This window comes from Amblyomma maculatum, chromosome 10 (genome assembly GCF_055883805.1).
Source record: "Amblyomma maculatum isolate TAMU_Amacu chromosome 10, ASM5588380v1, whole genome shotgun sequence".
Classification (NCBI taxonomy): Eukaryota; Metazoa; Arthropoda; class Arachnida; order Ixodida; family Ixodidae; genus Amblyomma; species Amblyomma maculatum.
The window spans coordinates 84,575,252-84,589,953 of NC_139353.1; the positions used below are offsets into that span (position 1 = coordinate 84,575,252).

The window sequence follows — 14,702 nt, forward strand, 5'->3', positions numbered from 1 at the left end:
CTTACGGAAAAGCACAATAGGAAGTCGTACATGTCGCCAGAATGAAGCCCTTCTACTCCCACTAGGTCTAGCTACATGTGCCTTTTTGTTTTTTGCTTCCTTTAACTGTTTTACGTGAACGCGGCATCCTCGCCGACTACTGCTATCCTCGACCTCGCCACTCGGCATCGGGACGATGCCTCTTCCACCGGGAGAGGCAATGGCGAAATGTCATTTTACTGGCGCCGCCATGTGACGCGCTCGTCTTCTTCGCTCTCGATGCTCGCCCGCCAGTTGGTTCCGTGCCTTCTTTTGCCGGTGCCTTTGCGTAGGTGAAACTAAACCTGCCTACTCAGTTTTACTGGCTTCTGTGACAATAGTTTTTCCGAACACTCACACGTTTTTTTGATATGAAACTTGTGAACCTACTCGCCCGGAGTGCGCTTGGTGGGAAAGCGAATCGGTCAAAGAATTTAAATGCGATATTTATCACATACGTTATGTATAATGTTCCTTTTGTTCCCAACCGTTAGGGTAATTGGAAGGTGGGCAACAATGCTACTAGATGTTCGCCTTCAGTTTGATAAAGCTGAAATAGTTCTGTTGAACCGAGGTAAGCGAATTGCCCTTACACTCGCATGATAGACCTTTTAATTTCTTGCAGGTTCTTTCAGCTCCTCGCTACCAAATCCCGATGACACTTCCTCTTGACGTGCGATGAAGAAATGAATCTAGTAAACACTGGTAGAATATCGTTCCGCGGTGAAGGAGGTGGACTGATTCGTCAGGGTCGCACATAGGACAGTTCTAGGTTTGGACAATTATATTGGCTGTCGGGAGGTCTTAATATGTGGAACGTCAAATCGTCCTTAAGAACACCATTTTCATATTTACTCAGCGGAAGCAGCGGAAGAATATTTGTTCTGAACTGAGATAGTACATTGTTTGCTTTAGAAAGATTAAATATTTACACACTGCATACTTTGCGATTCCAGATGTCGGGGACGGGTAAGTTATTCGCTGAAATCTTCTAAATATAATATGCTGACAATGTATATTACCAATATTACACGGGAAAACACTTGTAAATACTGTACTGCTTAATAAGAGCAGTGTGTAAGTCCAAACCAATTATTTTCTACCCTCGTCTTCAAAAATATTTATTAATAAAGTTTGCATTTCCATTCAATATTTTGTATAAACGTCATACGGTACCGCTTGCTCACTCGGGCTAAATTTCAATCATCGATGTTCCTTATAGCATAGGTACGTTCCATTAACTTAATGTAGAATAGACGGCTGGTGATAAATACAATTTTTTCAGATAATGAGTGCTCTTCTTCGTCTTTTCAATACCGCGCGACTTCGTCCGGCAATGTGTGAATAGCCGCAGACAAGTAGGGGCTCTGGACGTTGGTGTCAAAATCCCAGATGCCGCTTTATGAGCAATTGATGAAAAAAGGGGACAGGAAAAGCCCTCTTAATTGCCAAAAACAGCTGCCCTGCCCTGTTTCGCTTAAGGCACATGGTGATTTCCTTATTTTTTAAGCGAAGAAAATGTTTGCTTCCTAGATTAGTGAACGCGTAAGGGCGAATTTCGGATGGCCGCTTAAAAAGAGTGATCGTCAAGTCACAAAATAAGAGACGCAACATCGTTCACACGCCTCTCTAATATATAGTTCGTTGAGTTAATGCGCGTTTCTATATTGTTAACAGGGAAATAGAAAATACAGAATAAAATGTAGTTCGCTGAAAATTGAATTTTTATTTTGTAAAAGGGGTCGAAGGTAATTGAAAATAAATAGAAAAGACATTATGAGATCTGCATATCAAAAATATTTCTTGTCTACAGTGTATGCTGGGCTGAAGATTCCCGTTCGTGAGAGTTGCACTGACAGAGGAAAACGGTGTGCACCAGCAGTAAACTGGGAACACATAGAGAGAAGAGTTGCTTCCTCCTAAGCTGAGAACCTAATTTGTTTTTCCAGAAAATCAGAGCGGCCACAACCGGTCTTGGTGATAATGCTGGCCGTCGTTTTGTTCTTCGTTTTTGGTGCTACCGTTGCTGTGCTTGTCATTGCCTCTTCCGGTGAGTGGTTGGTATTACTGTAAGGTCTTTTCACACCATATCAATCAACTATATAATAGCGCATTGGGCCAAGAAAAAATTATGGTCTTATACTAGTTGCTTGTAGGATGTCGCGCGTTCGAGTGCTCCCCAAGCTTCTATAGAAGTGTCTGATAAAAAGGGAAACGCAATGAGTTCATGGAGCAACACATTCACTGACTTGATTCGAAATACCGTAACGTGCATCGAACGGCTGTTGCGTGCGTGTGCTGTGCGATATCAGTTCATGGTAAAGATTCTCAGGTGGTCGAAATTACTCAGCAGACCTGCAATACGGCTCTCTTCATTTTTTCATTTTCACTTCCGCCTTCCTCCCTTTCCTTCGCGCAATTCATTGTCCAGAGAATAAGTATGACATATACTGCACCTTCCCTTTTGCGGTGGACTAAATATTATATTATTATTATATCGAGTTGCTGCCGCCCTATTCAGTTGCGTCGGCGGTGCTCCACGAGAGAATGTGTGGCATGGTGGCGGTATCCCTTGGGAGTGACTGGAATGCTTACAGTGCTGAGAACACGAGTGATTAAATCTCGATAGATGCCCGTCATTTCCTTTTGGTTACATCGCATAGGAATACATCGCACAGCACGCGGACGCCTCTTCGTTTCGTCTCCATCGGAAACACCCGAGGATATAAAATATAGTGCAGTCTGCTAGCTATAAAGCTATAGTGTGCATTGGAATTCAGAAACAGCGCGGATAGCAGGCAGTGCGATAGATACGAGGAAATTCTGCGGTGTAGAGTTTTTTACTGCTATCTCTCTGTTTGGTGAATACAGCCTCCTCTAATACTTGCACTTCATGTCCAATTTAACGCCCAACTGCAGCTCTCATCTCTTCTAGCTGCCTCTATCGCTGTCCGTCGAAGAACTGAAGCCAGATGACGGCTCAATGAGCGTCCCGTATAAACACTCTGGCAATAAAAGAAACTTCCTAAGTACAATAGTCAAATTGGTAATACCTGGCGCCCTCTTTAGCTGCTTTTGGTGTAATGTTGTCAGACTATAAGCAATTGCAAAATCGCTTCCGTACAGCATGCATACTTAATCAGAAAGGCAAGGGGGCGGCTTTCTTTATTGGGAACTCCACTATCTCTGACTGTTTCGAATATCTGGTCTTCTAATGTGCCTTTCTCTGGAGATCTTCAATGCCACAAAAGACGCTCTATCAAAGCGTTTATTAGCGCGGTTGAGAACATTTTATATTTATGGCTTACTTGGTGACAGTGACAGGTTGCAATTGGTGATTTTCAATATATCTTATCAAACGTTCTTCGCCCTCCCTTGTATTACGTTTGCTGCTCTGTGTTCTGGATAACATCTGTGTGGAAAAGTTTTGTTGAGAGAAATCTCACATTGTTACATTTTTGCGACCACTGTTTTTTTTCTCCCAAACAAAGGAGGCGATGACACCGGAAGAGACTTCAGTGCCACTCAACCAGGAGATGATTTCTCAAGCATAGCGACTGATGAAACACTCATTATACCGCCGCTTGTCCCCGCGACAGTCCCTTCGGAGGCTAGAAAATCGCCGTCTGTTATTACTGTTGAACCCGGTAAGCATAGTGCTTTGCAAACCGTTTACCGATTACCCTCCGATAGCCAAACGCAGTGCTTACTGTTGTATTTTGCAGAACCCCTATAGTAGGAATAATTTTGGGGTTTATTTGTGGTCTTAAAATGTTGGTATCACATCATATACACGCGAAGTGTTAGATAAGAATCAGACAAGTGAGGCGTTGGCTAAAAACAGTGATCGCTCCTTTCGAATAATAATTCTATTTTCTTTCTTTGGCACCGTGGGTCTGTTGCTGGACCGTTATGTCGTCTAAATAAATTACTGTTATAACTGTGTTATAAGAAAAGAAGAGAGGGAATTTTCGCAACGAGGAAAATATGTACTACAGGCACGCACAAAACTGAGGTGATCAAGCAAACTCTTCCGTTACAGCTTTTTTTTTTTTTTTTCATACAGACAGAGTCTTGACGCGGATGCTCAGGAAGGCAGGTAGTCATGCAGCCTTCAATGTGTTCCTATTTTATGGCTACAGCACCTTCATAAAGCATTGACACCCCGTTCAGTCAAGTAGTGTGTTGTCTTTTTTCTTTATGGCTGTCAAAGAAACCGGTGGTTTTCCCTGATGTAGCATAGTGTCTAGAAATAAAATACAGTGAGAGAATCCTATACGAATATCACATAAACTATATGTGACTGTTTTGAACTAGCATTATTCCCTGATTACTCCTAAACCGGAACGCAGAGTTTATTGTAGAAACGTAACTCTTTGCTTTTATATCCAAGAAAATTATGCACGATCAAAATTACCAGTCTAGTGGTACCATATTCACTATAATATAATATACTGATAGTATTCATTCATAACAAGAATACTTATAAGATAGTCACAAGAAAATTACTTGTGGTTAATTAGTCATATTTGGTTGGCCATGGGTAGTTAATAAAAATGCCGCAGCAGCACAGACGCTTTCACATTCTTCCAGTGCAGTGTTGCAAAAGACCTCTAATTGTTTATCTCGCTGACCTTATACTCCTCAATAGAACAATGATAAATTGTCAGCTTGAAAACGAAATGTCCAGCAAGGAAGCTGTGTTGAGTGCATTCTGTATAGCGACGTTTTCGGCTTGTTTCTGTCAGTGGAGACGCTTTATTTTATCTACAAATTGCTTCAGTTACAGATGCCACACCTTTCTTTTTTACGGACACGGAATTTACACCACACGAAAGTTCAACCCCGCGTACTTTTAAGCCAACACATCCTCCAGGGATCCAGACCTGTAAGTAACGTTCGCACGTCTCCTGTATCGAAATTACTTCTGCGTTTATTTTAGGCTTTAGAAATCCAGTTCAATATCAAAGGGCCAGATACCCATAGCTCATTTCCTTATGTCTTGTCTTTTCTGCATTTTTGCGCTGTTGCAGGTTTGTGACTTCATTGTGTAATCCTACCAACTTTAAGGTATAATATGCATCAACAAATGATGTCACCACATTAGGCTTCAGAAATACACGATCAGCATGTTTTCGCTGTGCTAGAGAGCGACAGTACTCTTTCTCCGATATTTAAAACGTCTAAAATTAGAATAATGTGACAAACGGATATCAAATACATGCATACGCACACAAGGCAGTGGCAGCAATGCGGAAAACTATATTCCCAATCAAAAAAAGTGAAGCAAGAGAAAACAGTGTCGTCGGAAGCAATATTGTGAATTGTTTCTGCCGGTCTGTTACATTAGGTACAAAAACCTCTTTTTTTTTGTTAATCCATTGCATATTTATTAAAGGAACGTTACCGACCAAGAATGAAAAATGGGGAGGGGAGGCGTGAATGAGTGGAAACAGGAGGAACGTTGATTCAAACTGATTACTTTTTGAAGCTAAGTGACCCCCGCCTACACACACCACATATGTACCTCTTTATCTAGCTGGTACTCGGAAAGCATAATTTATAGACATGCCATTTATTCGGGCGCAGCATTTATTGTATAATCTTCAGGTTGTTCTAATTTTTAGTTTGTGTAGAAATAAAATGTGCATCATACAGGCATAAATCCGCTGCCAAGCAAACAGTATCTCATAAGCCTAATGTTTGTAGCGTCTTTCTACTCGCTATGTTATCCTTGTTGAACGGAGTCTAAAGTTGTCCTATGAGTGATAGCGCTGCAACTTCGGCTAACCACCAGTGCGTAGTTATTGGGTTTAAATAAATGCTTTTTTCCTTCCTTCCTTTCGGCCTACGGGCAACTTTCAGAAGCGCTATACGTAACCAGGATAGTCCAGGATAGTCCGCCACCAGTAGAAATGAAGTAGAGCTAAAATGGGGTGGAAAATAGAGCTTGGCTGTCTCCTACGACACTGAAATGGAAGGTTCACAAAAATCCAGAAAGATAAAAAACTATAATAATTAAGGAGCAGAAGAATTAAACAGAAAAAAATGAGAGAAAGTGCTCATAAATCAAACACAACGCAGAGAGGAAGATAAAGAAAGGTATAGTCTAGAAAAAATAGTAGAAAAAGAAGAATGGTAGAAAACGTAGACTATAGTGCTAAAGACGCCCATCACTACACCAGGTTACATTAATCCCGAAAAGGCTCGCTAAAGGAAATGTTGGAAGAAGATGCCTAAAACAGAACTATCGCACCACTTTACCGGACAGGCCTGACAACAGCAGCATAGAAGGCAAAAGTATCCAACAAACAGAAGTAAAGAATAGGAGAAAAAAACTATTGCTTTTTATAGAATTACGCATGGTGGCCATGCGGACCTGGCTAAATCGATTCTCTCTGCTTGTGCTTTGTGGGGACGTAGAATCCAACGCAGGTCCAATCAGAGAAAAAAACCTGTCCGAAATACTTGAAGTGGAAGACAATATTAATAAAACGATTGACGTCATTGTAGCAAAACATGGTAAGATTGAGACTATCTCTTTAGCTGTAAATTAGGTTGCTATTAGGGTCTCTGGCTTTGAAAAACTGTTCACAACTTCGAATAAAAGCTCACTGATTTGGAAGACCGTTCCTGACGAAATAACGCTTTAGTCTTGGTGCTTGCCGAAAAGGCCGATGAGACGCTACAGCAGCTTACGTAATGAGTATTTGAGTGCGTATTGAACGAAAGCTGGGCGCAACTACATCTTCGACAGAAAGAACACATCGTGTCCGTCGACAGCTGCCTGGAAAACCAAGACCCGTTGAAAGTTACGCATAATGCAGAATTGCTTTAAATTAAAAGGTAACGGTATTTCGATATTGATGACTTCTCAGAGGCAATGCGACAGAAAATCAACTATGGGACAACACGTCGGAAATCAGGAATGTTGGAAGCAAAGGTAAAATGGTGTACGATATAACAAAGTAGATAGTGAGCTGTTTCATTGGGACGACAGTGCAAATAAACAAATCCCTGCGGCTAAACACCCTGACAGTGGCAAACCAACACCGAGCGAATAAACTAATACAGTCCACCACTTGCTCTTTGAATGCTTGAACCTGAACGCACGGAATCTGGTAAAGAAACTGGAGGATCTAAAAAGTATAATAATGGCACATAAGCCTGCTGTAATAATTATAAAGGAAACTTGGTTACGCCCTGAAATTGGAGACTTCGAAATAACACCACCAGGCTACCCCTCCTACCGAAAAGATCGAAATTTTAGAGATGTTGGAGTTGCTATATTAATTAAAGATTAACGGCATATCATCGGGATTTCTGATATGCCTGTGCTTTAGTGCATCAAAAGGTATCTTCAAGTGCCCCGAACCTTATTTTAGGAGCAATTTATAGGCCTCAGAACAGCGAAACTCTTTTTGGAAAAATATTGAATTTCCATGTGAGATCAAAACATTTTCATCCAACGTTAACTATAGTGGGCGATATTAATATTCCGTAAATTATATGGGAGAACGGACTCCCTTAACTACTTTCTATATAAGCAGAGCCCTTAGTTGACATCGTACTTTTCTATTATTTAACACAGCTAGTAAGGCACCCAACGCGCATTCAAAATGGCTCAAGGCCAATCTAGATTTATTTCCTCTCTTTAGTGAACTGCTTCGTCCTGATACAAAAATACAGATATTGGAAGGCATCTCACGTCACAAGATGATAAGCTTAATCCTGAACATGAATATTGCTTCGAAAAACAGCAAAAAGATGTGTATATTTCTAAATTTGTCATGTGCTGATGCCATTCGCTTTTTGGATGCGTTTTTTTCTTCCTTTCTATATCTTTACGAGTCATGTTTGGTCGACGGCTTGTGGATAATCTTAAAGAATCTTGTGTTCAAGTATATAAATAAGTTCATGCCATGTAACCTAAAAATTGTGCAAAATACTAATTTCTGGATGTCCAAAGAAATTGTATGCCTGAAGCGGAAAAAAAATGAGAAAACAAATCCGCCAGTATCCCTCTGCGGCTAATGTGTTAAAGCTTTCACACAATCGCCTTAATCTTAAAAAAATGCATAACCAAGGCAAAATACAAATGCCACACTGAAACGATGAAGAAGCATTTTCTTCTTTCACTGCCTGCCAAGTTCTGGCGGCATTTTTCACCTAGAAAGGACTCCTTCTTCGGCAAGAATATAGACGAAGAAGCTCTGAGAGACAAGTTACAAATTGCAAATTGCTTTAACACGTTCGTCTCTTCCATTTTTGCATCTCCTAATGGGAAAAGCCCAGATTTTGTATACCACAGTGCCAATCCTGCTATCAATAACGTGTGCATATCAGAACAAGGCATCGTATCACTTTTACTTAACATTGACACAAAAAAGGCATTAGGAATGGACGAGATACCGAAAACCTTCCTATACATATATGTAAAGTGGTCCTCTAAGTATGTATCCGTCATTTTTAAGACATCTTTATCCCAAGCAGCACTACCCAATGACTGGAAGTATGCGAAAGTTACACCAATACCGAAAGCGGAGAACACATCACTTCCCACATCGTAAAGGCAAATGTCGCTTTCGTGCAAAGCCTATAAAATAAAGGAGCACATCATTTTCGAACTCATATCGGCTTTGCTGTTAGAGGACAATCTAATCGAACCTCCGCAACACGGTTTTCGCAGGGTGTGTCCACGGGCACACAATTTATTGAAGCAGTGCGTGACTTGGCTGCAGCAATAGATAGCCACAGCCACATAGAGATTATCTTCTTGGACTTAGAAAAAGCATTTGATTGTGTGTCCAAACCGCAGTTATTATTAAAATTGCAGGACGTTCTTAAAAATGACACACTGCTCACATGGATTGCCGCATATCTTTCTTCCAGAAGGCAATGTGTGTCATAACGGAGTGTGTTAAGATTTTATGTTTGTAAAGTCAGGTGTTCTACACGGGTCAGTTCTTGGGCCTCTTTTCTTCTTGTTTTTATTATTAATATTGTCAACGAAGTGTGCTTTAAAAGCAAGCCGTTTGCAGATGACTGCATCATCTACCAAGAAATTAAAAATTGAAATCACCAATCTCTACTAATTTATCATTCCAAAAATGAAAACTGGGGCATAACGTGGCAAATAAAAATAAACAAAAAAAAAAACCAGCAATGACAATAATCCGCGAAAAGAAGCCTCTTAATTTTCCGAATTCCGTTATTGGTTAACTTCTGTCTTCCGTTAAAGCAACAAGTACTTACGTGTAATTTTCTCTTCTGACCTTAGGTGAAACGAGCATGTTTCGTATGTTAAAAAAAAGGCTATGCAAAAGCCAGGTTACATGAGCAGGACCCCGCAGAAGTCTACTCAAGATATAAAACTCATCGATTACGATACTTTTACACGACCGGCTCTTGATGTGCTTCGGTTGTGCGGGAGCCTTATACTGAACTTAATTTATGACACTGATCAATACAAAAAAGCCACCCGATTCATCTATAACCCTTACAGCTGGTGCATCTCATTAGCTGCTCTGGTAGAAAAGGTAATTTAGAACATCTTCAACTCCGATAGTATTATGAGAGGATAAAATGCATGCATTTAATATCCAGTCGTAAACTCGGTATGGATCGGAACATCTAGGTCGAGCCTGCTACAAGGCGAGACACACGAGCATATCATTCACAAACATTAAAAGAATACAGCTCAGAAGAACAGAAGCCTTCAAAAAATAATTTTTTCTAAGAACTATCGGCCAGTGGAATGCTCTTCCTTGCGACGCTGTCAAATGTCTGACTGTCAAATCTTTGCTATCGAAACTAAAGTGCCTGTAAACAGTTGAAGCAAAGCGCTTTTGTTTGTGCGATTCTTCAGAACATCTTGAATTTTCTGTGAACCTGTTCGCACTGTAGTTGGAATCTGTACTCCTGATGCAGTAGTACACTCTAGCGATAACCACGTTTGTGTTTCAAGGGATTATCTGCCCTAGGAGTGGACCATCAATGTATTCTTGTGTTTTTCTCCTTCTATGTATCTTGTAACACTTTTTTTTATTTTCCTTACTATGTATTTCCACTTCCACTTCCGAAAGCTGGCAGTATTTGCGAAAGAAATAATCCATTCGATGCACCATACCCACAGAAAAGCAGGGCTCAAAAACGCAGCTGGTCATTTAGCACTGGCAGTACGAGACACCTTGCACGAATTTGTTTCTCCCTGATAACTGCATCATCATCAATGTTTTCGTCTCTACACAAGGGCCAACCTAAATTTTATGCTTAAGGCCTTCATCGAAGAAATCAGCTGGAGCTGAAAAAACGATCGCCCCCGCAAACATCGCCAATACTCGCAGCGACGCATGAGCAGCCGCAATTCGTATCCCGGAAAGACTACTGAAAACGACCGCTAGGTGGCTTTCAGTGGCGCACCTATGGGCGGTGCACGGGGCATATACATATAATTAACATGAAGCGGTGCTGACAACCGCGGTGTTCTATTTAGTGAGAGCTCTAATTAACGAGACCAGCCAAGATCACTGAGTGAGGTCGGCAGCAAGATGATGAAAATAAAATTATGAAGCACACTTAAGGCTCCCGCATTACGGCTGTGAGGTGATAGGGTAGGCTACAAGCCCACATATAAAGTATCACTACCAAGCTAACCAACCTGTATGAACAAATGCCTGCCTGGCCTAGGGGTAACGTGAATGCCAGGGTCGTGTCAGGCTGATTCTGATATCACCCATCCATATGATAAAATAGACCCTAGTTTACTGCTTCTGGCAATGTAATGTCAAGCAGTCCTACGCACAGTTAGTGATCGCCCGTCTACCGTCTTCCTACGCCTTGTTAGCAATGTTTCTCTCACGGGAATAATACCGGCGGACGGCCGGTGAAGACTCGCCGGGGCACCGTTTAACGTTTTGGTCAAAGGCCCTTTCAGGCTATTGCTTAAAAACTTAAAGCGACCAAGGAGCAGGTTTGAATCTGAGAATTACCCATGAGAAGAATACTCAGTTTCATTGGCATCACTGATGACAATGCGCCTCACGTGTTAAATGGCCACAGAGTATCGAATTGTGCATGGTACATTCTCTACCATGTTAACCCACTTCTGCACAGAACCTTTCTGTAGTCCTGCCAGGTTTACCTAAGTTAAAACCAGACTATTCTAACCCTGCATGCATGGACATGAGCAGGACATGTACTACGAAGATAGGATAACCGATGGTCGTTTAGGGTAACAAATTGGATTCTGAGGGAAGGAAAGCGCGGCAGGGGATGGCAGAAAGTGGGTGGATAAGGTTAAGACGTTCACAGCAGTCAGGTGGATGCAGCTAGCACATGACCGAGTTAGTTGGAGGAATGCGGAAGAAGCCTTCGCACTGCAGTGAATATAGTCTGGCAGATGATGGTGATACTAATCCAATAGCGGTATAGACACTGTTCACCGAAAAACTGGCCCTGGCGTTAGAGTCAATTGTGTGCGAAATATCCCCACATGGCGCTTGCAGAAGGCATGCATGGCGGCTGCCATGGCCGAGCACTAAGTGGACGTCGGGTTACGTGAAAAAACGTTTTGCAGGAGCTGCCAACTCGGGCCTCTCCTTTCATAGACAGGGGATATCAGAATCAGCCTGCCATGATCCTTGCTTTCACGTTACCCCAATAGGCCACGCAGACAGTTTCATGAGGCTTGGGGAGAGCAGGGTTTTATATATGGGCTTGTAGCATACGATATTGCATCATGCCCTTAAAGCCGGGCCGGGGTGGCGCAGTGGTTAAAGCGCTGGACTAGTGTGCCTAAGGATGCGTGGTTGAATCCCGGTCGCGGTGGCCGCTTTTCGGCAGAGGTTAAAAGCAAGGTGCCTGTATGCTTTGCGATGCCAGAACAGTAGGTGGTCAAAATATCCTGAGCACTCCACTATGGGGCCTCATATTCTGTGTCGCTTTGAGAGAATAAACTCAAATAGCCAAACCAAACAAAAATGTTAAAGGCGTAGTTTATTGTCCCTTATACATTTATTGCTTTCTTCCATGACATCGCGTCCCTTTGTTATTAACTATTCCGTCACTATAGACACAAAATGCTAGTAAATGAGCGCCGAATTTTGGCCAGCAAGTGATGACTACGCAGAGTTTAAACGTTTTGCCCGATTCATATGGAAACAATTCGAGAACCTGCTCTTTTACTTATTCTGCCACTGAACATAGTCAAAACATCAGCTTTGGAGTTATGCTGAATTAAAGATTTCAAGCGTAAGATTACTGAATAATGATTCAATTGGATTATTAGAACTTAAGGTTTTAGATGAAGCTCACCCTTAAGGTGATAACGGGCACATTGTTTGATTTGGAGAAACAACACAGTGTTGAGAGAATGCCACACCGTCGTGTTCGGACAGAACGTGAAGTATTTCAATTTGTGCTCACAAACAGCTATGATTGTTAATTTATATTTGTAGATATCGAACAACGATTAGGCATTAGGCAGGGCTACATGCACCAAGACATCCTCTTGTCTGCAGCCTAACCGCGTTTTTTTAGGATATGAGACAACGCGGATATACTTATGCCCGAATTAAAAGCATCATAACTATTAGTGCAAAGACATGAATAATGATGCCCTTTTAATTTATCGCAGAATTTAATCACATATTTTTCTAGCGTTGGCTCATTACACAATTTACAAAGCTCTAAGCATTCCATATTGCGCGTTAGAGTACCACGCTTCAGGCAAATATAGATAACGAGGGAAATATTGAGGTGTAGGATACATTTAGACCGAATACTAAAATATTTGTGTTCCGTCAACAATAGCGGTAGAAAAAAAAAGCCGAAACTCACTAGCCTTTCCCACATGTGAATAGCAGCCACATCTGCCTTGCGCTAACACTCCACACGAAGTGAACCATGGCTGCCGTGTAGCGCTACCAGGAAATCTTTGTTGGTACCTGCTTCATAAAAAAATGCGCAAATAGCATTTTGTAGGCTTGCTCAATTTCATTTTTAATCCCGACCACCCTCCTCGGTACGCGGGTTTCCTCGTGCAGGCACTCCCGGTGGATACTATGGCAAGCCTCTCGGAAGACTTCATGCCCCGTCAAATGTCGTCTTTGGTTTCGTCTACGCCGCTAGTGAAAACAGCGTTGTCATCGCTTACCTCACCTACGACGGGATGGACGAATGTGCGCTATTGACTCTTCCTTTTCTTAAAAAAATGCCAATTTTATATTAGAACGAATGCTTGCAATACACGCGCCCACTGGAGATGTGTTATTTCCCTGGTTTTTTTCACGCATTTAGAAACGCAGTCTTGCACCGTAAAATATCTCGAATTGAGCCCCATTTATAGGCAATCAATGTCATGCCCGTATGCAAAGGCCGGCACGCACTGCGAAGCAGGAGACCACCCGCTACTCCCAAATAAGTTCACCTTTATTGTGAAAGGATGAGAAATTCTGAAAATTCAACTTTCCAACCAAACTCATTATGCAAATAAACTGAAATAAATGGCCTTGTTCACCACAGTAAACGCTCATTTGAGGAATTAAGAGGCATTTGCGTATTAATTTTTATTGATATAAACTACGTTCCAAAGCTTAGCGGCAGAGAATCCTCCCTCGCCATCTTCAAGTCTGCATTTTGATTCTTTTCGTGTTAGTATCGGCAACAATTTTTTTATTAACCGTATTAATATAGCCTTTTTGTAGTCTTCTCCGAAACATCCTTGAGATGAGCCCCTCCGGCGTTTACAACAATCATGCACAAGCCACGTTTCGTTTTCACGAAGAATGGGAGTGTGTGGTCCTAAAGAATTGCTTCCATTCTTAATGCAATATTTTGTTCCAACATAATTTTTATTTTTATCTAGTGATTGTTTTCAATCATTGCTCTTAATATTTTCGGCACCCGGCTTGCAATACAGGGCGTTTTATTTGCGCTGCCCGAATATCAGTATAAGCTTAATTCAGACCACTGCTATAGGCAAACGTTTTTCGCCGGTGTGTCTGTAGTCGGGGACAAAATACTCACCGCCATGTACATGCCTTGGTGTACAGTGTTAAGCCAAATATTCTTGCTGGCGTGAATGTGACAATGATAGTCCTGTAGAACGCACGAAGATAAATTTTTAAACGTTGGTACATTTTTAATTCGGCAGCAACGTTGATGTTTCTCTCATTGGCATAAAATGTTTTGCAATTTTTTAGGGTTAGACAGGCAACAATTTCACTATCACATTAGTAATGTTTTTTTATAATTAAAGCTCGATCCTTCGTCGCTAAGCTGGTGCATTCACTTCTTGATTTCAAGAGTAGTTTTCACATGTGTGAGGCCAAAGCTAGTAAAGATAGGAGGTCCACCGGTAACGAAAGGGCGATCACAACACATTAGAGAGTTTTAGCTGACCGTGATCCACGATCCGCTACCGTGATTCGCCACCGCGCGTTCCACTGCGCATGCCCAGACCCCCTTGACGCCGATAGATGGCGCCACATACTGGATGTCGGCACACAGACCTGCCGCGTCGGGACCAATCACTTTGAGCGCCCCGCCTACGCGCGCGTGAGAGTCACGGTGGCGGATCGCGGATCACGGTAAGCTAAATCTATCTATTAGTAAACGCTGACCACTTGAGCCTCCTTCATTAAGCGACATGCATTTTCTATGCATCAGAAACCTTTTAGGGC

At 41.9% G+C, this 14,702-nt stretch overlaps 1 protein-coding gene and 1 long non-coding RNA gene across 2 annotated transcripts in view; both read left to right on the forward strand.

Annotated features, from left to right (window-relative positions):
* The first annotated feature begins 1,965 nt into the window (after window positions 1-1,965).
* On the forward strand, window positions 1,966-4,905 carry LOC146176923 (uncharacterized). The gene is made up of 3 exons (XR_014701234.1): window positions 1,966-2,068; window positions 3,510-3,665; window positions 4,802-4,905. It is a non-coding gene; the product is annotated as an uncharacterized LOC146176923 (long non-coding RNA).
* Window positions 4,906-11,292: 6,387 nt separating this feature from the next.
* LOC146176924 (protein Skeletor, isoforms B/C-like) overlaps window positions 11,293-14,702 on the forward strand; it is a 34,945-nt gene continuing 31,535 nt past the window's right edge. The window contains exons 1-2 of the mRNA XM_084581424.1: window positions 11,293-11,302; window positions 13,065-13,199. Coding sequence (XP_084437550.1) covers window positions 11,293-11,302; window positions 13,065-13,199 — 145 coding nt within the window. The remainder of the gene's footprint in view (window positions 11,303-13,064; window positions 13,200-14,702) is intronic.